This window comes from Mustela nivalis, assembly GCF_964662115.1.
Source record: "Mustela nivalis genome assembly, chromosome: 3".
In the NCBI taxonomy this organism is placed as follows: domain Eukaryota; kingdom Metazoa; phylum Chordata; class Mammalia; order Carnivora; family Mustelidae; genus Mustela; species Mustela nivalis.
In genome coordinates this window covers 91,768,763-91,795,785 of record NC_139022.1, presented here as the reverse complement: position 1 = coordinate 91,795,785, position 27,023 = coordinate 91,768,763, and the positions used below count along the sequence as shown (strand labels likewise).

General features: G+C 38.3%; 2 protein-coding genes across 15 annotated transcripts in view; one reads left to right on the top strand and one right to left on the bottom strand.

The window, feature by feature from the left end:
- The window catches only part of NDUFAF2 (NADH:ubiquinone oxidoreductase complex assembly factor 2), a 357,071-nt gene that overhangs the window by 237,443 nt on the left and 92,605 nt on the right, over positions 1-27,023 (top strand). For 5 of the 10 annotated variants that reach the window (XM_082725906.1, XM_082725904.1, XM_082725908.1 and 2 more), the window contains one exon: positions 317-634. The exons of 3 other annotated variants lie outside the window; for them this stretch is intronic. In XM_082725906.1, coding sequence (XP_082582032.1) covers positions 317-568 — 252 coding nt within the window. In that variant the 3' untranslated portion in view covers positions 569-634. Of the gene's footprint in view, positions 1-316; positions 635-27,023 lie in introns of those variants that run through there. 2 more of the 10 variants (XR_014310374.1, XM_082725905.1) reach the window with 2 other exon arrangements.
- SMIM15 (small integral membrane protein 15) lies at positions 5,634-16,729 on the bottom strand. 5 transcript variants are annotated; one of them, XM_082725914.1, is made up of 3 exons: positions 9,622-16,729; positions 8,243-8,382; positions 5,634-7,189 (listed from the first exon to the last, which is right to left on the bottom strand). In XM_082725914.1, the coding sequence occupies exons 2-3, from the start codon at positions 8,348-8,350 to the stop codon at positions 6,953-6,955; spliced, it is 345 nt and encodes a 114-aa protein (XP_082582040.1). In that variant the 5' UTR covers positions 8,351-8,382; positions 9,622-16,729; the 3' UTR covers positions 5,634-6,952. The 5 variants fall into 5 exon arrangements, with proteins under 5 accessions (XP_082582040.1, XP_082582039.1, XP_082582037.1 ...); XM_082725913.1 differs by having other exon boundaries at positions 9,210-9,627; XM_082725911.1 differs by lacking the exon at positions 9,622-16,729 and adding an exon at positions 8,887-9,621.

Here is a 27,023-nt window from a genome sequence, read left to right as displayed (position 1 = left end):
ATGCCTTCGGCTCAGGCCAAGATCCTGGGGGCCTGGAATCAAGCCGCGCATCCAATTCCCTGCTCAGTGGGAAACCTGCTTTTCACTCTCCTTTTGCCACTCCCACTTGTGCTCTCTCCCTCTGTCAAATAAGTATTAATAAAATTAATAAAATATTAATAAAAAATAATAAAATGTGTCCTGTGCATATCTATATATTATTTAAATGCAAAGTATCATGTATATGCATATATTTATTAGCTATTTTATAAAACCTATAGTTTGTTTTCTTCAAACTAGAAATTTAATAATTTCTTCCATTTATATATATATGCAGGAAATACTAAAGAATGAAAAACATAGAGAAGAAATTAAAATGAAAAGTCAAGATCTTTATGAAAAAGAAACACTCCTTAGCAAAGGGAGCAATGAAGAACTTTTATCTCCACCAGTTCAAACTCAGATCAAAGGGCATGCCTCTGCTCCCTACTTTGGAAAGGAAGAACCCACCGTGGCTCCCACCAGCACTGGTAAAACCTTTCAGCCAGGATCCTGGATGCCACAAAGGGGCAAGAACCCCAATCAATGAATATACTGTGGTAGTATTTATTTGTATGTAACTTTTTTAACAATAAAATAAGTAAAAATTACTTTATTTCCTGACTGTACAGTAAGTAGTTCTCTAATCCATTAAGCTTAAGAATTTATTTTTAGTATGCATAAGAAATGTGAGATTATGAACTATAGAAACCTTTTTTTTTTAAAGTGATCTAGGGGCACCTGGGTGGCTTAGTTGGTTAAGTGTCTGCCTTGGGCTTGAGTCATGATCTCAGAGTCCCAGCATCTAGCCCCATGTCCGGCTCCCTGCTAGGCGCTAAATCTGCTTTTCCCTCTCCTCCTCCCCCTCCCCCTGCTCTTTACTCCTCCTTCTTGCTCACTCTCAAATAAAAGATTTTTAAGTAATCTCTACACCCAATGTGGGGCTCAAATTTACAATCCCGAGATTAAGAGTCACATGCTTTACCAACTGAGTCAGCCAGGCACTCCGAAACCTAACTTCTTTTAACTTTTTTTTTTTTCCTTTAAAGATTTTATTTATTTGACAGACAGAGATCACAAGTAGGCAGAGAGAGAGGGGGAAGCAGGCTCCCCCGCTAAGCAGAGAGCCTGATGCGGGGCTCCATCCCAGGACCCTGAGATCATGACCTGAGCCGAAGGCAGAGGCTCAACCCACTGAGCCACCCAGGCACCCTTATGTTTAATTTCTTTATTTGCTTTAGTCATCATTCTGTTTGTCAATTCGCTTAGGTTTCCTCACTTAGGATTGCTCCTTTGTGAAGTATCCTGTAGCTGTAAATGCTCAGTACATTTTGGATCTTTATGATCATTTCGGAACCCCGGTGTATATCGTGATAGAAGGTAAGGCTAATTTGCAAGCTCTCCTAAAATACCCAGTTAAAAAAAGAGAAAAATGAGAAGACTGCCATTTCTGGAGAGGCAGTCTGTAAGATTCTAAAGGATTAATCAAAAACATGAACTTGGATAAAACATGTGGAGGCCAAGAAAAGGTAGCTGATAATGGAAAGTCATGAAGACCTGGAGTTTGAAAAGAGGAATCAGGATCAAGAGACAAAAAAGTCTGAAAGGACAGTAAAGAGAGAAATGGTACAATAACTGGAGTTCCCTAAGTTTAAAAATTATTTTGAGAGGGGCTCCTGGATGGTTCAGTCAGTTAAGCGTCCAACTCCTGATTTTAGCTCAGGTCATGATCTCAGGGTTGTGAGAGCAGAGCCTACTTGGGATTCTAGCTCTGTCTCTCTCTCCCTCCACACTATCCCCACACCCCCCCAAAAGAAAAGAACAAAAAAAAATCCTTTGAGAAAATGAAAAATAGAAGAGAGTACTCTGTGATTACATGGGCAGTGGGGATTCCAGTGGCTTGTATATTGAAGAAAAACATAGACGGGTAATGTTAAAACACCCATTATTATACAGAAGTATTTTTGAAGGATCATACGTTTTCCAAAGTACACAACTAAGTTTTTATTGCTAAAATAGACTTCTCAGAATGTATGGCATTATAATAGGTGCTCAATATATATTTACTGAATAAGTGATTCAAATTTTAATGCTCTATAGGAAATCCCTGGTTACGTTTTAACAGTGACTTGCTAAAAACACCGGTTAACATTTTTACTTAATAGAAGTAAAAATTTTTCATTGTTTAAGAAAGAGAAAAATACTTTATAAAATGTAATATTAAAACAAATAATCAAATGTAATTACCATAACACACTTATTGAATGACAGAAAAGCCCCTTGATAAAAATACTACCATTCCAGCAATCTTAATATGAGGTTAACCATTCTATCATTACAAAATACTACTACATTTTGCCATACAGACAAAAAGAATTAGCCACCAGGCAGTATAAAAAGAGGTATAAATGACTGTATATTAAGATGTTCCAGAGTCCTGGGTTACAAGAAAAATTGCAAATGTTCCAACATGCTAGACTATTTCTACTGCCAAATTGCTATTAGCTTATTAAATGTATTCTATACATATCTTTTTATAAATGTTCGCCTTACAGTATGTAAATATTTTAACATATGACAGAATTTACATTTACTTTTATTTTTTCCTTGTAAAATACGTGTTGTTTTTTTTTTTTAACTATAAAGAACAAACTGATATTACCAGATGGGAAGTGGGAAGGAGGTTGAGTGAAATAGGTGAAGAAGATGAAGGAAAGCACTTGTGATGAGCACTGGGTGATGTATGGAAGTGCTCAGTCACCAAAGTGTACACCTGAAACTAATGTTACACTGTATGTTAACTAACTGGAATTTAAATAAAAACCTAAAAAAGGTAAATACTAAATAGATGAGGCATTAAAAAAAAAGTAAAATAAATTAAAATAACCTGTTTTATATAAGCAGCAAAAGAAAATCTTAACCAAAAGTCCTTGTGGGAAAATACCCGAAGATTATGATACTGGCCCACCATTATTAATAAAGCATGCACTTTAAAAAAAAAAAAAAAAAAAAAGACTATTTTAAAATAATCTCCATGTCCAAGGTGGGGCTCAAACTTACAACCCCAAGATCAAAAGTCACACATTCTACTGACTGAACCAGCCAGATACCACTCCTAGAGCATGCAGTTTTAAAGTCATTTCAAGAACTGGAAATGACATTTATAGTAATCCATCCATACTCCTTTCCTCAAGACTAGTATTTTTTGGATGACTGGTGGCGCTGTTAGATGGTATCAAAACAGTTTAATGTCCTACATAAAAATTTAACTATAACTTTGGCCTAATTCAAATTACCCTTCTAAGCAATCTTTTTTATATTTGGCTTTTATGCCAGACACATGCAAAGCACAATTAAAGTATTAAATAAAGTATTAGTTTGTCCACCATATGTTGTATTTTCAGTAGTTATATTTTGGACATTTATAAGCTTTTTTTTAATGAAAATGTCTTAAGTAAATGAAAATGTCTTTATTTCTTCAAGACAGACTTTAGACCTATACAAAATTTTTTAAATTCCAAAAGTAAAAATGTTCATTTCAAAGTAATTAAAGTATCATATATACTTTGTGTACTTTCTCAGAGGTAAATTGTTCTTGATTTCCCATGCCTGTGCTACATGTGCATGTAGCAGACTTTTGACCATTCAAGTACAGAAAATGTTGGTTCAATCATACAAATCTAGCCTATTAGCTATAACTTGGATATGTGATGTTGAAAATCAGTAAAAATGGAGGAAAAATAATTTTCCCATTATCTGTTACTCTTTTCCACTTCTACTTTTACAAACCGATTTCTGGCTGTCACTTATTTCATTTCTTAATTTAACCAGCCTTGAATCAGCCTTATTTTTTATCTCATTAACCACACTATTTAAAATGTAACCTGACCTCACCAAACAAAAAAATAAAACAAAAAATAAATAAAATAAAATGTAACCTAAATTTAAACAGAACAGGCTTTCTTAAACTGTGTGTGTGTTCCTTGGGGAAAAAAACAGAAGTGAGAAGAGTCTATAATAGTCAAATTAAGTTAAAAGATTCCAAGAAATCACATAGGAATAAACCCTAAGTCCTATTTTATATATCCCAAACTTGTGGTCTTTGAACATGCAATCTGTTTTAATATGTTTGAGAAATATACACACATGTACATGTATATAGTCCAGATATGAAGTAAACCCAAGTGATGCTATAACCAACTGCAGACATAAAAACAATCATGAATAGGAATCAGACTTCCTCTCATGTAATACCAGATGAGCTGTAAGTGCCCCCTGCCCCTTTACATTCTGTATAAGGAGAGAACGAATGGGTCAGGAGCTGCTAATTATAATTTATCTCAACACTGGTTTCCAGCTCACAGCATGGTAAGCTTACTTCATTTGCTTACTCTAATTTCAAGAAATCAAAGCAAAAAATGGTGCACTAAAAAGTATATCTCATATACTTATATACTCATATATCTCACAGTGATACCATGCTGAAGTTTGTCACATGGATAGTATGAATCAAATTTTGACACACAAACTTTTTTCTTCTTTTTGAGTAAAATGTCTGTTACAGGCAGCGTGTGTTTTTCCCAAAACCAGCCACAAAAAGGTAACTGATTATAATTAGTTCTCAAAACTTCAGAAACAGCACAAAAGGCAATTTTTAAAGGAAGTATTACAGCTAATAATAAAACATTCTTTCATCAATAGTACTATTTGTTGCAGTGAGAAAAGACTGATTTTTCTGAAGGATCCCAGCCCTCATAATATTCTATTTTACATCCCCCCATTTCTCCCATACACATAAACATATAGACATCCATATTATAAAACCTAATGATCTCACATATATTAAAAAAAGGCTCCATAAAGGTTGGAAAAGCTAAAGCTAAAGAAACAAATGGCATATGTCAAATAAAAAACTGGCACGTGTTAAGACTTTAAAGAAATTATAGAAAAAGATTTCAGTTAAATATCTTTAAATTGTAACAAGAAAACCAATGAAAACACAGCACTAGTAGATAACTAAAAATTATGGTGAATATATCTTTTGCTTCGATATTTGACTCTAAAATGTGGCCATAAGCAAGACTTACATATATAAATTTCTTTAACGAACAGCTTAACTGCAGAAGCCCAAACACATTTTAGATTTATCTTAACCTTGTTTTTCTTCAGCTGTGCTCTGTGGACCCAGGAGGGCAAGTAGATCTATAGAAGCATATTTTTAAGTTTTAATTTCAATGGTAATTTCAACTATTAAAAGTTCAGTGACCACCCCCCAAAAAAAAAATTCAGTGCCAATAAAAAGATCACTAGATATCCTACCTCGGTTAAGTAATGAAATGGAAGTTGCAATACGTTCATTCCACTGGCAACACCCAAGAACTGACAACCTAAAGTGAAAGTACTAAGCAGTATTCAGACCAGTCCAGAAGCATTCTCAGGAGTCCTTAGGTTTTCATTGTTGAGAAATATTGCTCTTAACTTTTGTAAGTAGGCTTTTAGAGTAGGCTTTTAGTTAGAAATGAAACTCAAAACCCTGTGAAAAGTCTAACTTCTATAACATATTTAAATTTAATTACTTTATTATTAACCCCCCTTTAAAAAAAACCCAGGAGCTCTTTATAAAAAAGTATCAAATTTATTTCAGTATCTAGTTTCACTTTTAAATTAAAGCTGGTGGACAATTTTTTGTAATTTAAAATTCATTATCAGAGGTGAGGAAAATATTAATTAGCTATTATATACTGACAGCAAATAAAATTATTAGACACGCATTTATAAAAGCCATGTTTAATAGTAAAAAGCTCCAGTTATACTACTTAGCTGAAGGAAATATCCTTTAGCTCTTTATTTCTAATTTTAACACATTCTCATTTTGACACAATTTGCCTTTTTCACCCAATTACTAGTATGATGAACGAAATTTTTCCAAATGTTAAACTTTTACCACTTATGCAATAGGACTTAACTATTACTTTTTTAGAATTCCTTACGAGAAGTCTGAAATTTTAATTGCCACCATGAACGTGCTTGATCATAGAATATCATTATTAGATAAATTAAAATGAAGACTGGAATAAAAACAGAAAAGTGGCATCTATATAATGAACAAATTATGTGGTAAGACATTTTAACTACTTTACATTTCTACATGGCACAATAAAGAATAAACTTGTTCCAAGGAAACACAAAGTTTGGCATTTTTACTGCAAGCTTTAAATCATAGTGTTATTCTACTCAACAAGACATCTCTAAGAAAATGGCAGGTTTACAAGTACAAAAACTGTTCTATCTGGTAGGTGGTATTCTACATAGCCAATACGAGAATTCTTTCTAAAACGAGATTTTTAAAAAGGCAGAATGTCTGATAATTATCTCAAAGGCTAATGAGAAAAATGCAAAACATGGTCATTGGTTAGTATGTGGCTTTGAGAAAGCCAGAAATTATTCTATTCCAAGAAAGAAGCAATAATAATAAAAGATGTAAATAATATACTATATATGCCTTTTTAAGCCAAAGCACACTTTCACCTCAGGACAGTTTTGATTTTTACATTCTCAATTCCCTTTGTCCTGAACAGGACCCTATTCTAAGCCATTATTTGAATAGAGTTCATAATGTATAGGCATTTTTCTCCACAGGCTGTTTTCAATTCAGAATATAAGCTGCAAAGTGGCAAATGACTAAGTCAATTATAAAGAATTTATAGCATAATAAATGCCAGTTTACAGTAACTGTCAACAGACTTCTACACCAAAATCTAAAAGTTGCTGCAGTAGAGGTCACAACTAACATGATTCTTACAGGTGCTCCAACTTTGTTTACAAGAAATTACTGCCATAAAAACCAGAAAAGAAACCTTAGTGGGTCCTTTCAACACTGCATTAATTTTCCAAATTATGTTCTTCTGGTTCTATAGCCTGTTTGTTCATTCCTTCAATCCTTTTTTAGTCGTTTAGCTTTTGCAATATTTTCTTGACGTTTTTGTTTCTTCTTTTGCTCCTTTTCCCTGGCCTCAATCATCTTGGCCAATTTCCAGGACAGTACTGCACTTGCTAGAAACAATGGAGTAAGGGCCAGGATAACTGTTGTAAGGAAGCCATATGGGTCCTTTGCAGCCCATTCCACAACATACTCAGCCCAAGCCTTTATATCAAACATCTTTGTAGCCGTCTTTGGAAAAGAGAAGAGAGGGGCAACAAGAGAAAAGACTTCGTGATTAATCAAATTCTGAAAGAGTTACATCATACAATTATTTAACTCAGAATTCTGTTATTACTGATTAGCTTTTTGTTTTTAAAAACCATCAATTAGTACTATCTTAATATGGACTGTTACCTCCAGTTAAGATGAAACAAACTAGGGTAACACTTAAAAGATTTTAAGGTATAGAAGTTAAAAGTAAAAACCATCTGGAATCTGTCATAGGGACTATGCATTCTTTGTAGTCAAGACAAATTTTATTTAGCACAGACTTTTGAAAGAATGTCTTAAGCACTCATTCCAGAAAAAAGCAGAATCCTGTTATTTTTTTTGACACAGACTTAGTATTAAGTACTAATTAACCAAAGTATGATTCATCAAATTTGGTGTATGAAAAGGACAAGCCACAGAGTACATGAAATGCTTGGGGAAAGGAAGGTAATGGAGGGCTGTTTCTAAGAATGAAAAGGACGGGGTATGGGAAGCGTGGAAATATCCATATTCACATGCAAAGAGATACAAGCAAAAAATGACATGCTATTTTATGCCCTCTTTCGGCTCTGGAGACTCCTCCTTGAGGACATAATTTTTTTTTTTTTAAGATTTTATTTGTTTATTTGACAGAGATCACAAGTAGACAGAGAGGCAGGCAGAGAGAGAGAGGAGAGCAGGCTCCTGCTGAGCAGAAAGCGCGATGCGGGACTTGATCCCAGGACCCTGAAATCATGACCTGAGCCAAAGGCAGAGGCTTAACCCACTGAGCCACTCAGGCACCCGAGGACATAATTTAATGACAAAATTACCATAACAGGTGCCATGCATTTTGTTCCACTGAGTTGGTATGGGAGGGCAATCTGATAAATAAGGACGGTATGGATCTGAGTGACATTTTCTATTTTGCCTCAGAGGCTTTTCAACCTTTCGTTTTGTGTCGACCTCTACTCAAAGGTGAAAATTAAGAATACTTGGGTCGAATGGGTGTACATACAACCACAATTTCAGCTGGGATTTAAAGTCATCTACCTTATGCTTGAGTACTTCTTTCCAACTTTGTCCTGGGATTATTAATGGGCCAATTACAATTTCAGATGACCCTTGCTTGTTTGTCGTCTTCTTTTTTAGCTCTACCATACACTCGTGAGAGAAGGTTTAAATTTTACATACTGGGTGGGTTGAAAAGAAAAGATAAAAGAAAAAAAGTTTAAGTCACAACTTTCAGGATAACTTTAAAACACTTTCAAATGGACAATTTCAAAACTGTCTACTTGCAACCTATAAATGACATGTAAAACTGCCTGGCACATTATGGACATTTAATACCTATTTCTTCCTAATTTGAAGAAAGTCATTACTACAATTACAAAGGCACTCTAAGAAAATCCTATTGGAGTAATTACAAATAGTTCACTAAGTTACTTCAAAAATAAAATTATGAAGCTCACAGACATATAAAAAGACAAATTAATTCACTGATAAGTTACAGCACATCCATTCCTAGGTTTTTAACTTTTTATACTAAAAAAGTCGTTAATTTGTAAGGTTAGGTACATAATTAAAAATTCTACATCTCACTTTATTCTTTAAAGGATTTTTGGTCTCCCTATTACACAATTCGTGTTCTTTACAGAAAACCAGAACAATATATAGATCAGCCACAATCCCATTACCTCAAGGAAACTACCACTGGGTTTAATATCCTTCCACCGGTCTCTTCCTATTTTCAACAGAAAACACTGAAGTGCCGCTAGTATGTTGTTAAAGAGTCCAGCCTCCGCCCCCTGCCCTTGAATTCTTAGGCCCACACAGAGATCCCATCTGTTCCTTCAAGCCTCTGCAGCACGGTAATGAATTAACTACGGCAATATGCAAAAAAGAGTAACGCGGAAGTGAAGGACCTGGTTTGCGGCTAAGTTTTAGCCGTTAACACAAAAAAGTTATCGTCCACAGGCCACAAAGCTCCCGTGCACTTCAATTTCGGACCCAAACGCACGTGTCTCCACACTCGGAGGAATCAGTTATCACTCTTCTTTCCGCAAAGGGTCGACCGCGCTTGATCTCCAAACCAGACCTGCCCGGCGCCTGAAGCTGCCCGGGATAGTACTTCACCGCGATCCGCACGTCCCGGACATCCCTGCTTCGCGCTTGCTCATTCCTGCTTTACTATCCCATCCGGCCGCCTGCCCAGGGGCCACGTTGAAGCACCCCTCGGCCTCAGCGGGCAATAGCCCGAGGTGCGGGGCTCGGAAAGCGGGTGGTTTCCAGGAATCCGGACTTGGTCCCGCCACAGCCCAGTCCGCCGGCGCCGTGGCCACCTCCTCCGGGAACGCGGGCAGAAGGGTCACCAGCAGCCCACCCTACACCACGGCCGGGCCCCTGGGTTCAGACCCCTACTCCCAACTCACCTCCAGGCCGGAAGCAGGAAGGCGGAAGCCGCGGCTTTCCCGTCCCGCCCACAGGCCGGCCTCAGCCCCGAGTGGGCCTGAGGAAGTCGAGGGGCCAGTTTCCGGCTGCGCCATTGCTGAGCGGGTCCCGGGACCTGGGCTTCGGGGACTCGCGGGGGCGGGGAGGACGGGAGAGGGCGGCGCCCGGCTACCCGGGGAGCGGCAGGTGAGGCCACGCCGGGCGTGTGGCGGCGCCCCGTCTCGCCTCTGGCGGGGAGCCCGAGACCGTCGCCTGCTGCCGGGACGAAGGGGCCAGCGAAGGAGGCGTGGGTGGACTCAGTTTCCAGGAGGCAATCCGGATCCCTGTCGGCCCTCTGCCCCAGATGTCAGCCGGGAGACAGCTCCCTGCCCTGCTGGAACCAGACCGTTGATGGCGGGCCCCGGTGGGTGATGTATGTAGCCCCTGGAAACAGACTGAAGAGCGGCGGCAAGAAAGGAGTTGGTCTCCGCAAACCGCCCGAAGTCAAGGTGAGGGTCCCACAGAGACTGTTGAAGGACCTGGCGAGTTCCTCCTCCCGGTTCACACTCCACCCTTTGCCCCTCTTCATCTTCTGGTTGGACAATAGTTAAAGCGTCACGTACTGCCCACAGTGAAGCAGCTGGACCATGGTGGCTCCACCGAACCTTATTACTAAGGAAAAATGCAACCGTTCTGGGTGAAGAGGGGATTTTTGCTGTTTGTTTTTAGTTTGAGAACCTAACTCATTTCACACATACACACACACACCCACACGAAATGAACCGTACTTGCCCAAAGTACTCGGTAAATAAACTGGGCATAGAATTCCCAGAGATACTTGTTCTTTCAGTACACAAAGGGATGCAAAAGTCAACAAGCAGAAAGAATGAGTTTAGTATTGTCTTCTAATCTGCAGGAACTGAGAGATTAACTCTGGTTTGGTTGGTGACCAAATTTTATGATTGCTTGCACCAAACTGCTCTGTTCGACTACCTCCAAGAATGTTGCAAGACCTCTTCACTTTTGTGTGCCAAATACAGCAGGTTTTTATTCTTGAGAGACTATAGAATGTTCTTTGAGGAGCAAGCTGTGACATGCATAACTAGTTTAGATATAACAACAGTAACTACTGTTTACCAGGGAACAGGCTTTTGGCAAATAATCTAGTGATCAAAAATACTGTTCGTTGGGCATATGTTAATGTTTCTATGTTGTATTAGCAGCAGTTGTTTTCTTACTCATTCTTGTTTGAAAACTTGGATGATGGTTTCAGAGCTTGTGCTGCTTGGACCTAACCTGTACTTGTAGTAGCCAGAAAAAGCAGACTTGGTCACTGGATTGTGTATACCAAAAACTTCACTTACTAGAGGGAACTATGTGAGCTCTAAAAAACTGGTTAAAATAGTAACTGCAAGAGGGGGTCAGGATGTATTTTAACATCCTTCTCTCCAGAGGCCAAGGTGTGTGTGTGTGTTTTGATTTAATTATGGATACACAACATACCCAATTACTGCCTTCCCAGTAGTTTACTCTGCTGCTTCCCTTGTTAAATGCACTGGAGACGTGAGCTGCAAAAAAGGGTGCATAAGAAAGAAACTTCTGTAGCTCTTTGGCTATAGTCTCGACCCTGCCTTCACAGCCTAATACTACTGACCTAGTTTTCAGTTCCAGAACAGAATGCAAGTCCAGGAGTAATAGGGGTTGCCACAGCTGAGCCCCTTCATGCAACCTGCATTGCCTTCATGAAAGATGGTATCAAGACTGGTTCAGATACTGTGCACTATATTCTGTAGTGAGGAGTCTTGTGAATTGTGAAACTGCTGATGTGTATACACTGTAAGTCACTCTGAGCCTGTTTCCTCTTTATGTGGAATGTACACTAGGTCATCTCTGGTGTTCTTTCAGCTTTAAGGTTTTGTCAGTTGGACTGGGCTTGGCCATTTTTCTAACTTATGCTTCGGAAGTGGCAGCAGAACAAGGAATTTAGTGGAAATTTTCTTAAGGTCTTATTCTTTATTTGAAAAGATCCTCAATTGGATTTTATTCTTTCACAAATGCCTTTAAGAATGCCAACTTAGAATAACAAAATAAGCTCTGCTTGTGTTTTTTTTAAGAAATCTTACCCATGTAACTTGAGCCAAATTAACAAAGCTTTTAACTATTAAGGATTTGTCTTTGCATAATTCCTGTGTAGTGTATTGTGCCTCCCACCCCATCACACTAGTTATCTTGAAAAAAAGAACATTACAAAATTTTAACCGTTTTTTTTTTTCCTCTTGAGAAGGTAAACCCTACTCTGTCATTTGTTTTAAAAAGTCTTTTTTTTGTGTGTGTGTGGCAATGCTGGGGACTGAGTAAAAAGTATTTTTCTGTTGGTGGTACAAAGTTGCATTTCCCCTTGACTTATGTCAAAATTGTGAGTTGAAAAAAAAATCATGAATGAGTAAAACCTGAATAAGATTATATTATAAAAACCTAAACTTGACTAAAGATCTTGAGAACTTTCCTACCTGCTCAACATTTGGTGCTTATTTCTCCGCAGTAACAGTTCACATATTTGACTTAATTTGATGAAATTGGTTTCTTCCCTAAATTTTATTGTTGTTTTCTTCCTTTCATTGAAACATAATGAAAATACATTTCTTTTTTTTAAGAGTTTATTTATTTGAAAGAGTGTGTACGCGGGTGCAGGCCAAGTGGGGGAAGGGCAGAAGGAGAGGTATAAGCATTCTCCCTGCTGAGCAAGGAGCCAGATGTGAGGCTCTATCCCAGGACCACAAGATCACAACCTGAGCCAAAATCAGACAGTTAACTGAATGAGCCACCCAAGCGTCCTGAAAATACCTTTCTTAAAGGGCACAGTTATTGATTTAAAAAGTAACAATCAGGTCTTAACAATATTTGCAAGATCATATTGAAGAATAATAATTTCTTAAAAGCTCTTTATTGAGTATTCACTGTATACCAGGCACTGGGCTAGATGCTTCAGATCTATTATTACTAATCCTGAGACTAAACAACCCCAAATGATAATGTTCTCATACCCATTTTACAGATAAGGAATCAGAGACTTGAAAAGGAGTAGAGCAGGATTTTAAACCCATCTGGCCAAAATCCCTGCTCTTCCTTAATATCCAAAGACTTGTCAAAAAATGTTGATTTCATAAAATGAAAGTATATTTTTTAATTTTGTTAATTAACTGATTATCACAATCAAAAATTTTCCATACTTTAGAATTTCTTATTGCCCAGGTGGTGGCAGCATGTCTCAAAGAGCTAGTGTGGTGCAAAAGGTTCTCTCCAACTTTGCCAGTTGATTTGCTTCTTCATCACACATACGTGATCTCTGTCAACTAACTCCTCTGTTAGGCTTTTACTACTATTAGACCAAGCCATCATTAACTGTGTTTCCCATCCTCCCATCCGCCTCAGCTTCTGAATGGGTCCCACTCTGCCAGTTTGCTTTCAGTCTGTTTTACTTAGAAAGAACCACAAAACTACTATTTTTTAGAATATTCGTGTAGACCTATCCAGTAACACAAAGATTTTTTTTTCAAATATTATTATTTTTCACAGATTATTAAATGTAATTTGGAAGAAACATATACTGAAACAATGACCTAATGTTATAGAATATATTTTTTTTTAAATAGAAGGCATGCTTCTTAAACTTATGGAATACACCAATTAAGGAGGTAATGAAAAGCTTTTAGAAGAATTAGTCTCCAAATTAAGAATAAGAACATTCAGGAGGGAGCAGTGCAAGGTTAAACAATTCAGAAGGAATGCATATATAGTAGAATAACTAGTTAAACCTACTTCAGCCAAAAATTGCTTGGAACATAATTCTCATCTTTACAGGGCAGATGTTACCTCCTCACAAAAACCCCTCTCTACCCCTTAACACTTAAATTTTTTTTTCATAGCACTCCAATCTGACAGCTTGTTTACCAGTTTGTCTGTTTTTCCTGTTAGAGGGTGAGCCATATATGATCAGTTACCTCAGTATCTAAGAATATTGTTTTGAATAAATGATTCCAAGATACAGCATTGCTCCCACAAATAAAACTTAGTTTTACTTTAATTTGTAGTTTGAACAAATCATGAAATAACCTAAATCTTGGGAAGTTATGAAGTTTGTATTAAAGTACTAAACAGTTATAGTATGTTTTCAGGGTAATAATGGTTGCCCCTGTCTAAAGATGAGTAGGTAAGGTGTTTGGAGAAAGATAAAGTAATTGTGATTATCTTGTTAATGAAAGAATACTAGTTGCCTAATAATTTCCAAGTGTGTAACAAGGAAAATAGACTATTAGTGCTAGTAGTATCTATATATAGGGATCTTTGAAAATAGGGCAAAAGTGTATATGCAGACTAGATGCTCTCTCTAAATATTTTCCAGCTTCATTATTCCCAATGCAGATTGCAGGAGAAATACTTAGACTGAACAGCAGATACGACTTGTTGATTTTTCCTTGCTGCCCAGGGCTGCTTATATACATTCAGAAACATTCAGTGTGTTTGGTTATATATTGCTGCTTTGGGTAATTTACAGAATTTTTTCATAAAGTGCTGATAATTAGGTATTTCTGTTTTTGTAACACTGAAACACTGTTTACAATTCTTTATCTTCAGAATGTACTGTACATGAACATGCAGCTAATTCCTTGTGAATAGAGGACATCATTTTGGAAAGGTAGAATTTCCGATAAATCCTGTGAAGCCTTAGGTTGCAGTCTGTGCTGTTGAAGTTGTGAGATACTAAACTTCCCTGCTGAATCTGGAAATTCAAATTAAAGGTCTGCCCCTAAAGGATGAAATTTTATTAATCCTGTCAAGTTACTTTTGTTGTCTGTTCGGGAGTCTCCTAGCCATTAAATAAGAATTGTTATCCCAAGTGGGAAAACTAATCCATGTCTAAGAATCCTTCAGTGTAGGGGTGCCTGGGTGGCTCAGTGGGTTAAGCCTCTGCCTTCAGCTCAGGTCATGATCTCAAGGTCCTGGGATCGAGTCCTGCATTGGGCTCTGTGCTCAGCAGGGAGCCTGCTTCCCCTTCTCTCTCTACCTGTCTCTCTGTCTACTTGTGATCTTTGTCTGTCAAATAAATAAATAAAATCTTAAAAAAAAAAAAAAAAGAATCCTTCAGTGTAAAAATCGTATGTATTACAAAAGCACCCCCTAGCAATATCACTTTCACTGGGTAGAATTTGATTTGATATCTTCACCTAAACAAGGTGAGTTACTTTGAGTAGTAACCATATAAAGTATTTTAACATATTTGTTCAATGATATTGTCTGGGACATTGTTCTCCATGTCATAGAGTACCCTTTATATAAAGTCCCATATAAGATACATTAGAATGTGATTCAAAAAAACTTTTGGAAACCACTTTGATAGAGTTTTGCCTCTTTGATTTGACTGTCAGGATGCTCAAGAACCAAATTTGAAGTTCGTATTTAACACCTATTCTGACCTGCATACTTGCATTTCTTTTTAAACACATTTTTCGTAGGACAGGTATTTTCTATCTGTAATTATTATATATGTTAATTTAGTAAGATAAGTCCTTGGTCAAATAAGGGACAATTTGGTTGCCTGTTTATCAGGTGTTTGAAACTCAGACTTAACAGAGACCTTTGATACGTAACAAGTCGTTATTTGCTAGTAAACTTCTTTCACTGATTATAATTTTTATGTCTACTTTAAAATCTTGTATTATAACTGTATCATTTAAAACTAGGGAACATAGGAGATCATTGTATGGAATTGCATCCCAAAGTCTAATGCTAAAAGCTTTTAGTTTGTGCCTTTAATAGCCCATGGAATATAATGTGTATACTTGGAACCTAGTTTGAAAAATAAACAAAATTTACTTGTGTCAGACTATAAATATATATGGTTTATGTTCCCTAAACCATCACTTAGAGACATATCCTACTCCCAAATTCATAAATTGCTCTTGCTGAGTTTACAGTTTATGTTTTTAGGCTTTAAGTCAGGAAGTGAAACAGTCTGAAATCTAAAAACTCCATTCAGATTCACATATGTAGTCTTGAAGTAATAAATAGTAGTGATGCGTATGTTGAGTTTCTAGAGGCTTTGAATTTGGAGTTTTACTTAATTTTTAGATTTGACCTTGATCAACTAATTTTCCATTCTTTATAATAAGCAGATAATAGTAATGCCTGCTGTTACAAAGAAAGTTGAACCAATGTTCTCTTGAGATTTTTTTCATCTCTAGGTTTTAATACTCTATTGCAGGGCTATACTGTACACTTGTATTAGTAGTGAATATAGGTGTGTTAGAATCTGATTTCATCTCTAGTTCTAGGTTCATATTTATTTTTATGATGTGGAGTGAAAGAATCATCTACTATTTCTGTGCTGGGTTCCCATGTCCATAAAATAGAATTAAGACTACCTGCTTTTTTCCAATACTAACTAGTTAATGAATAATTGTGTGGTCTCCTTTTTATAAAAGGTTATATTTTATAGAATTCATCTGTAAATTGATTTTTGGGAGCTTACACAGATACCCAGGGAATTATGTTATAAATAGTGGTTATGTTCTTCATTTAGCCTGTAAATGCCTATTTGACACATAGTATGAGTGGAAAGAGTGCTTTTGCATTAAAAAATGGTAGAGTATAATTTTCAAAACTCTTAATAACGTAGTAAAAATCAGGTGAATTTTTGATAGCTTTGTGCCACAGTAAGATCTTATACCGAGTGATGGAAAACGAATTTATCTTAATCCATTTCCCCCCAGATCTTTACATCTAGATGGCATGAGTGATTTGTCAACGCTTTCTGACCATCTTATATATATGCAGGGTAATATATCTTACCGCATATGTAGTGCAGGAATCAGTGTTTGTTGCAACTATTTCCAAGTCTGCTAACCGTTTTATATTATAGGAAACTAAAGCTACATATGGGTCTGTAAATTATTCATATGTGTATGCAATGCATATGGAATATATTCATGTACATTAATCTGTAATATGCCCCCTCTCCCCATTTTATTGTCTGTTGAATGAAGTACAGACTCTTTAGAGGAGCCTAATGATTCTTACCAGTCCAGTCCTGCTGCCAAATAAATCTTCCAACGTGATAGAGAACCATTTATTTCAGTCCTTTGCAGCTCTAAGAGATGCCATCTTAGTGTAGTGTTTGCAGTATTCACTCTGGAACTAAACTACTGAATTTGAATTCCAGCTCTCCCTCTTGCTAGGATGATGAGACTACTGTGAGAATGTGCCTCACAGACCCCCACTACAAGAAGCTTAATTAATTGACCAAGGACCCCAGCTGCTGTGCTCTGAAATCCGTCACTATGTTTGTGCCAAGACTTTGTTTCTTTTGCAGCTCACTAAGCATGGCAGAGACTAGGGCCTGTTTTTGGCAGACACAAGACTTCCATGATGGCCTGCTGGAGTTCAAGGACTCCTCCATTGCCTTGCCAAGCCTTCCTTAGGCTACATGGCCATCTAGAACACTTCTACTCAACCTACCCTTCCCTCTCTTTCATTTAGGGTCAGACTTGCATCATTGTATGACAGTTCACCCAGTCTCTTGGGCTCCCTCCCTGTTTCCTCTCACAGATACTTTCCCTAATTTAAAAAAAAAAAAAAAACTTACACATTTAATTCCATCTTGGCTCTGGGATGGTAAAATTGAGATTTAGAAATGGTTCATCCATTTCTTGCTCAAAGAGGCCACCATGATTGGTAGGTGGAGCACTCATTGCCCCTGGCATAAGCCTACAGATTAATTATTAAAGATTTCACTAGCGTTGGCCCGGGACAATGTCCCAGTGAAGGGGAACTGTGGTAGATATACAGGCATTTGAAAAATAGGGGAGGAATAACATCTACAAAGAGAATAGAGTTGACTATTACTGTTAAGTTGTATAAGTACTGTAGAATGAAAACAGAAATAGCTGTTAACAACTTAGAGCTGGAGGTCTCCTATGGTAGCCTTTATCACCTAGAAGGTCAGAGTCGGTTGAAGTACATGCTGAAGAGCTAGCCAATGTTGATGTCACAGAACTCCAGAGACTTCTGAGCTTTGAATGTTTAGTTAATGTTTAGCTCTGTTAATGTGAAGGTGGGGAAATCTAGGGTCCTAAATATGGGATGGACTCTTTTTTTTTTTAAGATTTGTTTCATTATTTGAGAGAGAAAGAGATGGAACACGAGCAGGGAGAGGGACAGAAGGAGGGGAAGAGGGAGAGAAGCAGACATTCCCACGGAGCCCAACACCAGGGCTCCATCCTACAACCCTGAGATCATGAACTGAGCTGAAATCAAGAGTCAGACACTCAACTGATGAGTCACCCAGGCACATCAAGGGATAGGGTCATCTTGCTGGACTCTCCTGCCCCTCCCTCTGGGCTAGCAAAAGTAGCTGTTCTTTAGTAAAAACTAGCATGTTTGTTCTCCTGGAGATACTGCAGATGCCTTTTGCCCACAAAGCAGTGGCCCTTCGTCTCTACCCCCTTTCTCTTTTAATAGTTGCCAAGCGAATAACAACCAATAACCAAGACAATAACTGGGTTAAATCTCAGCAAAGTGAAAAATGTTTGAGTTACACTGGCAGGCTGGAGCAAGGAATAAAGAGGCTGAGCAAATGGGCATGCTGGAATGGATAACTTGCATAAATCCAAATGATCAATTGGAGGATTGTATTCCGTGAGATGGACTAGAATCTCATCATTCACCCAAGGCCATCAGAGAGTACTGGTGAGAGAGACTTAAGCATCACTTGGAAGTTTGGTGGTAGCTGTCCTCTGCAAGCCTGGGAGGTAAGTGAAGCAGCCACAGAGTTGGCTTATTAACATCCATGGCAATAATAAGAGCCCTGAAGTAAGGGAAGCCAGGTGGTGTTGCTTAACAGCCAGAAGCTAGAAGGCCACAATTATAACTGGCAGGGTCATTCTTGCATCCAAAAGAGCTTGACCCACAAGGAGTTCTAGAATCCGCTAGTAGTGCATAGTCTCCCTGTGGGCAAAATAGATGGGCAGTCCATGAGGGTGCTGATTAACATCTATGACCCTGAAAAAGCAAAGCACAGTTTCCAGGTCTAGAACTGAGTATGTGGATGAGTCCCAAGGAAGAAGAACCCTACCACAACACAGAAAGTACATAAATACATGACATTTCTTCATAAAGGCTTAGACCATCTTAGACCATCTCTCTAATTGACTGCACTAGGGAAAGGGTAATAATATTTTGAGGACTATCAGTCATAGGATTTGAGTTAATTTTGGTATCTGGAAATTTTAAGCAACATTATAGCCTACCTGTTAAAATGAGCATCTACCAGACCAGGTGTTCTGGCTCAAGACCAGGTGTTAGTCTCACAGTGGCCTCAAGTGCATAATTAGAATTTATTTATGTGGCAGTTGGAGTAACTGCCACATTGGGTCCCTGGTCTGTGGAGTAGGGGTTATATTGGGGGTTGCCAAATGGAACCCTCTGAAACTGCTCACCCAAGACAGTAAGTCAGGCATAATATTGTATTTTAGGGGAGCAATGAAGATTAGTGCCACCATTAAAGACCTAAAAGATACAGGAGTGCTGGTCCCAGTTCTCTTTCTTTAATATACCAGTCCAGCTCCTAAATAAACTGTATTATGTTACTATGTTACTATGGACTACTGCTGAGTTAACCAAGTAGTAAGTCTTAGAATAGCTGCTATTCTGTGCTGCCCTCATTGCTAGAAGAGATTAGGAAGGCCTCCTACCTGGTGTGTCACTAATTTGGCATTGTGGTTTTTTTCCATTCCAATTAGAAAAAAGAATCAGAAACAAACACTTCACCTTCACAAAGAACAGTCAACACAATTCATTTTTTTTTAAGATTTTATTTATTTATTTGACAGAGATCACAAGTAGGCAGAGAGGCAGACAGAGAGAGAGGGGGAAGCAGGCTCCCCGCTGAGTAGAGAGCCCGATGTGGGGCTCGATCGCTCGACCCTGAGATCACGACCTGAGCCGAAGGCAGAGGCTTTAACCCCCTGAGCCACCCAGGCGCCCCAACACTATTCATTTAGATGGAGTTTTTCCTCAGAGCTATGTTAACTTTCCCATCTTCAGCCATAATATAAAGATTATGGACCGCCTGATTCCCCCCTCATGACACTACACTGGTCCATTTTGTTGACAGCATCATGTGGTTGGACAGATGAGCAAGAGGTGGCTACTATGCTGAAGACCTTGGTGAGATACATGTACCCCCAAGGATAGGAGATAAACACTATGAAACTGAGAGACCAGTCACTTGAGTAAAGTTTGGAGATCTAATTGTCAGGGGAATGCAGGATATAACCATAGTGAAAGATTGTGCAGCCCCTACCACAAAGAAGTAGAACATTTTGTTGACCTCTTTTCCTTCTGGAGACAAGACACTCCACAACAAGCAATAATGCTGGCGCCTACACCAAGAAACATAGAAGGCTGCCAACTTTGAGTGGGGCTCAGGGCCTGGGCCAGGTGGAAGCTTTGGTGCAAGCAGCCCTGACTGACACCTGGACCTTGTGATCCAGCAAACTTTAGTTTTATCAGTGGTGGGAAAAAAATGCAGTGTGGAATGTATAGCAAGTTCAGTGGGAAAATCATAATCCAGGCCCCTAGGATTCTGGAGTAAGGTCATGCCATCTGCAGCAGGTGATTGTATGGCTATTGAGAAATAGCTCCTGGCATGTCACTGAGCCCTGTAGAGACAATACCTGGCCATGGGACAGTTAAACCTGCCCTTCCTCCAAGTCCCTACTGGAGTGAGTAACTGATTTTCTAAAACCATCATTCCATCTAATTTATTAGTTGTTGCCATTATAATAAAGTAAGTGTTTTAACCTGTTCATTTATTTTTAACAGATGGCCTCATGGATTCTTAGTTAACAGATTAAATCCATTACTATCATTTTATTTATTTAGGTGTTGTTAATTGTGCCACATTTGACCATTAAAGCCCCAGAAATACTCCCTGTATATGTCAGAAGTCTTAGATGTGTCATATACTCAATATAATTTGAGCCCTTTCTTTTTGGTACAATCAGATATTCAAGGTACATCTTACACTTTCCCTCCCTAGCCCTGAAGTCAGTCATTTCTTCAAGGAGCCCTGCTTACTTTTCATGGACAATGGAAAGCAGGAACCAAGATTGGAGTGCTAGGTTTGCTCACACTACTAGTGTGTCATTGGCTGCAGTCCCTCTCAGCAGTCGACACACCTACAAATGGCTATATTCATACCTGTTAAAAATTATGATTTTAGGGCACCTGGGTGGCTCAGTGGGTTAAGCCGCTGCCTTTGGCTCAGGTCATGATCTCAGGGTCCTGGGATCGAGTCCCACATCGGGCTCCCTGCTCAGCAGGGAGCCTGCTTCCTCCTCTCTCTCTCTCTGCCTACTTGTAATCTCTCTCTGTCAAATAAATAAATAAAATCTTAAAAAAAAAAAAAAAAAAAAACTATGATTTTAGGGTGCCCAGATGGCTCAGTGGATTAAAAGCTCTGCCTTCGGCTCAGGTCATGCTCCCAGGGTCCTGGGATCGAGCCCCGCATCAGGCTCTCTGCTCAGTGGAGAGCCTGCTTCTCCCTCTCTCTGCCTGCCTCTCTGCCCACTTGTGATCTCTGTCAAATAAATAAGTAAAATATTTTTTTAAAAACTTAGTTTATTTTGATACCTTCAGTAGCAGTCTATCACTACTTTCTGTTCTTTCCCTCTTCCTTATTTGTAATTTCCTCAGTAGAAAGACTCCTGGCTGCCACTGTCTTTTTTTTTTTTCGTTATGTTGTTACCCAGAATATAGTACATCATTAGTTTTTGATGTGGTGTTCAACGATTCATTAATTGCATATATCACCCAGTGCTCATCACAACACGCACCCTCCTTAATACCCATCACCCAGCTACCCCATCCCCTCACTCCCCTCCCTTCTGTAACCCTCAATTGTGCCACTGTCTTTAATATATATACTCATTTGCTCAAAGCTGAAATACAGAGGCTCCTGGGTGGCTCAGTGGATTAAGCTGCTGCCTTCAGCTCAGGTCATGATCCCAGGGTCCTGGGATTGAGCCCCGCATCGGGCTCTCTGCTCTGTGGGGAGCCTGCTTCCTCCTCTCTCTCTGCCTGCCTCTCGCTGACTTCTGATCTCTGTCTGTCAAATAAATAAATAAAATAAATCTTAAAAAAAAAAAAGCTGAAATACATGGAAGGCGTTTTTAGCATTGCTAATTCATAGTATTTTGCAGGAAAAAAAATACAGGATTTTAGGTGACCCATCTGTTTCCAGTCTCTTGGTTTGGCTGCTGAAAAGTCAACCCTTAAGCAAGATTAATAAATTCAAACTAAAGCCCCAAATAGTGTGTGTAGGCCAGGAGACCTGGATGGCCCACAGGGTTTTAAAGGGCCATAGAGCTTCAACAGTCCAGGGTAGTGGCTTCAAACTTCATTTCTGCTGTAACTCAACAGGTGACACAGAAATGTTTATATTGGTTGGGCAGTAGTAGCTAATCATGGCCTTATCCACCAGTTCTTAGCAGGTATAATCATGGCACTAAGAATTGGTACCTCAGCTGAAGGAAAGGAAAGATTTTCCTCTTGATGGTACAATTTATCTCTTTTTAAAAGGCAAACTGCAGTGGATTGTTCTTAAGCTTTTCTGCCCACTCATAAAGCACAATTTGTCAGTGACATCATTTATAACCTTGTGTTAGCAATTACATCCTTTAAAAAAACTCCCATCCATAAATAAATAAATAAATAAATAAATAAATATTTAAAGACTCACATCCGGTTTTATGACCTACTAATATTTTAACAAATATTTTTAGGAAATGATTGAAGGAAAAAGGTGTTATTAAATGCAGCACTCCTAATCTGAGGCTAGCACTTTCTACGTCAAAACTAATTGATTTGGGGGAGGTGATTTTTGTAGTTGAAATATAAACTAAGAGGTTAGGATTTGAGGTAAATGTGCTGTTAACATCAGACTTCAAGTATGCCAGCCATTTGTGCTTTAACTTCAGTTTATTTTTGCTTTTACTATTTTGTGCAGTTTGGGTAAATATCATTAAACAACTTCAACTTTCCACCTTAGCATTGAATAATAAGCAGTCCAAAGATGAATGGATCCTTTTGTATTGATAGTATCCTTGAGGAAGGCTTAAATTTTGGTTATTAAGATTAGTGTTTAATGTTACGCAGTACACTGGCTTTCTCCTTTAAAATGACAGGTTAAGTTGGTTAGTCTCTTCAGCTTAACATAGTCCGTACGTTAATTTGTCTATTTTGTTTGGTATTTTGCCTTTAGATTTACTGTTGACTGCCCTTCACTAAAAAGAAATTATATGTTAAATCTTTAAAGTGCCCTGTTTTTTGTGAACTTGAATAACTGGGGAAATGTTTGGAAAAAGAAAGGGGCACTTTTAATCTTTGGAAAGCACATTGACCTAATTCATAAGGTTATGTGAAAGTTGGAGTTATGCAAGCTGACTTGCTTTGACATTATTTTGTCTAAATGGCCTTAAATTGATGCGTCCTTAGATAATGAAAGAAAAAATATAAATTCATTAAAAAGTACACCTATCAGCTTACTTTTGGTTCATCTCTGTCAAAGCAAGTTCAGTTGGTTTTACAAAGAAATCAGTGATATGTATACCCCTAATGTTAAGATACTCTGGTTGAGATTCCTTTAAAGTAGGTTAATTTTTAAGTCAAGTATCATTAAACATCTGTAGTAGGCAGCTTTTAAGATGGCTCCCAATGATACCCACTTGCTGGTATCTATACCCTTGTTGTATTCCCTCTCATTTAGTTCAGCGAGATCTAATAACATACTTCTGATTAATAGAACCTGGTAAAAGTGATAGGATGTCATTTCCAAGGTTAGATTACAGAAAGATTCTGGCTTCCATCTGGCTCACCCTATCTTGCCCTCTCACGCGCTCACTTTAATGGAAGCCAGTCTGTCATGTTGTGAGCTACCCTCCGGAGAGGCAGGGGAATGGGAGAGGGCTTCTAGCCTACAGTCAATGAGGAACTGAATCCTACCATAACTGTGTGCACGCACTTGGCTGCAAGCTATTCCTCCCTCCGTCAAGGCTTGACAGTCCAGCTGACATCATGAAGACAGCCTTGTGAGAACCCCTGTGCCCCACTGTGCCAGATTGCTGACCACAAGAAGCTGTGCAATAAGTGTTGGTTGTTTCAGTTGCTAAATGTTGGGATCATTTGTTACTCAGCCAGAGGTAATTAATAAAGTGTCCTTGAAAAAATAAATCACAAAAGACCCTCAAGCTCTGTGTTTTCTTGGTACAGCTTTAACTAGCATTTCCAGATATATGATTTAGCATAGTGGTTTTCAACCACTAACATTAAAATCACCTAGGGAGATTTTTAAAACTATAAGTGCCTGGGCTTTAACCCCCAAAATTCAATTTGATTGGTCTGGGATGAACCCAGGCCTCAGTATTTTTAAAAGTTCCCTAGGTAATTCCAGATGAAGAATCACTGATTCAGCATAAATCAATTTAGTAAGCCCCCTCTGGGTGCCAGGTGTAGGAGCAGCAATAGTGAATGGGAAGTAGAGCTTCCTTTCCATTCATAGGTCAGAAGAGAAGATAAACATGTAAACAATAACAGCAATGTAGCAGATGCTCCAATAAAGTTATTTACAAGGTGATATAAACACAAAAGAGGAAACACCCAACATAGCCTGATAGAAAAGTTTTGAGGGAGAAAATATTATTCTGAAGCTAAATGTAAAAGCCAGTCAGCTAGAGTAAGAACATGGAGGGATAAACATTGCAGGCAAAGGAGTACAAGAGTAAAGGGACAAAGTTTTTCAAGAATAAGCAGGGTGGTGGTATGTTCATATTTGAGTAATAGGGCCAGAAATATCCAGAAGGGTAGTGGGAGTGTTGACAGAACACGAAATTAGGGTTATGGAAACCAGTTAGGATGTTGACATGACCTGTAATGGTGGCGAAGGGATGAAGAGGAGAGGGGAGGATTAATTTGCTAACTAGGGTACGTAATGTGTAAGACTGGGAAGCATGCACTGAAATGCAAAGGGAGGAGCCCGTGATGACTCCTGGGTTCTGGGTTGGCAGTTGTGTGGGTGGTAGCCTAACTTTGGCAACAGATATGGGGGAAGCAAAAGCAGAAGACAGAAGGAAATGAACAGTTCGGTGTTGGACCTAAGTTTAAAGCTTCAAAAGAAACAACTGGTTGCAGTTGGCACTAGAAATGAAAACCAAATTACCAACACTGAAAAGAAATAGAAATTTAAAAAAAGAAAAAAGAAAAAGAAAAAAAAATTGCCATGTCCCTTGCCAAAAGAGCACATCTTGGGGATTTTACATATTTGGAAATAACCAAGAACATAGGTTCTGTCCTGTCTCCATGTGTTTTGGTACAATCAGCCCTCACTAAGACAGGAATGATCTTCAGAATAGGACTTACAGAAAGTTTCCTATTTCACTAAACCAAAGAAATCTTTAAAATTGTTCTGTGTAAACTACTTTTCACCGTCTGTGTCCACGACCTACAGTTCGCTCACAGCACACTCCTCTCCTTAGGTTCCTTTGCCCCTCTTCCCACTGAGGTTAGGAATGTCTTGGTTTGCCCAATGACAGTTTTGAGCTGACGACAGATTGTATTATGCCCTGAAGTGGAAAGGGTTTGGATGGTGACATCCCCATATCCTTACAATGATCTGATCATTTTTTCCAGTTTACTGAGAAATGATTGACATATATCACAGTGTAAGTTCAAGGCTTAGAGCAGGATGGCTAGATTTACATATTTTGTGAAATGATTACCACAAAAGGTTCAGGTAACATCCATCTTTTATAGACATAATAAAAAGAAAAGAAAGAAAGAAGTTAAAAATTCTCTCCCGATGAGAACTCACAGGATTTGCTCTCAACAACTTTTTATTTTTCATATTGCAGTACTAGCTACCGTCATCATGTTGTACATAACATCCCTTGTACTCACTTACAACTGGAAGTTTGTACCTTTTGACCTCCTCCCTCCCTTATCCTCCCCCACCCACTGCATCTAGTAAATACAAGTCTGATCTCTTTTTCCATTTTTTTTTTCTTTTTAGATTGCACCTACAAGTTGAGATCATACAGTATTTGTCTTTCTCTGACTGACTTATTTCACTTAGTGTATGGCTCGGATCTGCCTTCAGTTCAGGTCGTGATCTCTGGGTGCTAGGATCAAGTCCCATGTTGGACTCCTAGCTCACTGGAGAGTCTACTTTCTCTCCCTCTGTCTCTTCCCCCTGCTTATCTCTTTCTCTCTGTCTCAAATGAATAAATAAAATCATTTAAAAGGAAAGAAATGCCTGCTCAGGTCCTTCACCCATGTTTTAATTAGGTTATTGGATTTTCTTGCTATTGAGTTGTTTGAGGATTTTTATATTTTGGGTATTAACCCATCATCAAATAGATGGTTTGCAAATATTTTTTCCAATTCCATAGGTTGTCTCTTCACTTTATTAATAGTTTCTTTGCTCTTTCAGAAGCTTTTTGATTTGAGGTAGTCCCACTTGTTTATTTTTTATTTTGTTGCTTGTGCTTTAGGTGTCATATTCAAAAATTAATTATCAAATCAACGTGAAGATGCTTTACTCCTGTGTTTACTTCTAGGAGTTTCAACTAATTCCTAGCCACCCCTGCTCCGGGTCTCACATTTATGTCTTTGATTCATTTTAAGTTAATTTTTGTGAGTGGTGTATGGTAGTGGTCCAGTTTCATTCTTTTACATCTGAACATCCAATTTTCCCAGCACCATTTCTTGAAAAGACTGTCTTTTTCTCTATTGAGTATTCTTGGCTCCTTATCAAATATTAGTTGACCATACTGGTCATTTATTTTAGTTGCCACGGAGCAGTACCTCAATCTCCCTAAAGCATGAAGTTACATGCTGTTATTTTGAATCCCTGACATTGTGATATGTGCTTTCCTGTTTCAGTCTACTCATGTGTTTCATGTGTTGTGGCACTTTTTTTTTTTTTAGGAGTAAAGATATTTAGTTGTGCCCATTATTTGCTAGTGATAAACTGACACTTTTGAACTTTTAAAACCGTTTTCTTTCTTCTCTCATTTAGACAGCTCAAATACCCCCACAGAGAAACCACAGGGAAATACAACTGAATCTTACTGTGAAAGGAAGGGCTGCACTTTGTTTCATCTCAAGCCTGCCTTGAGGCTGGTGCAAAAAAAAAAAAAGCTTATGTCCGCAGAACATGTATCTCTTAGGTAAATCAAACCTGTAATTCAACTTGGCTGCTTCTAAGCCATTCTGATTCCTGCCAACAAGAACATTAATGAACTTAGTATCTCCACAGGTTTATTCATGTGTAAGACCCAATTCCTTATTC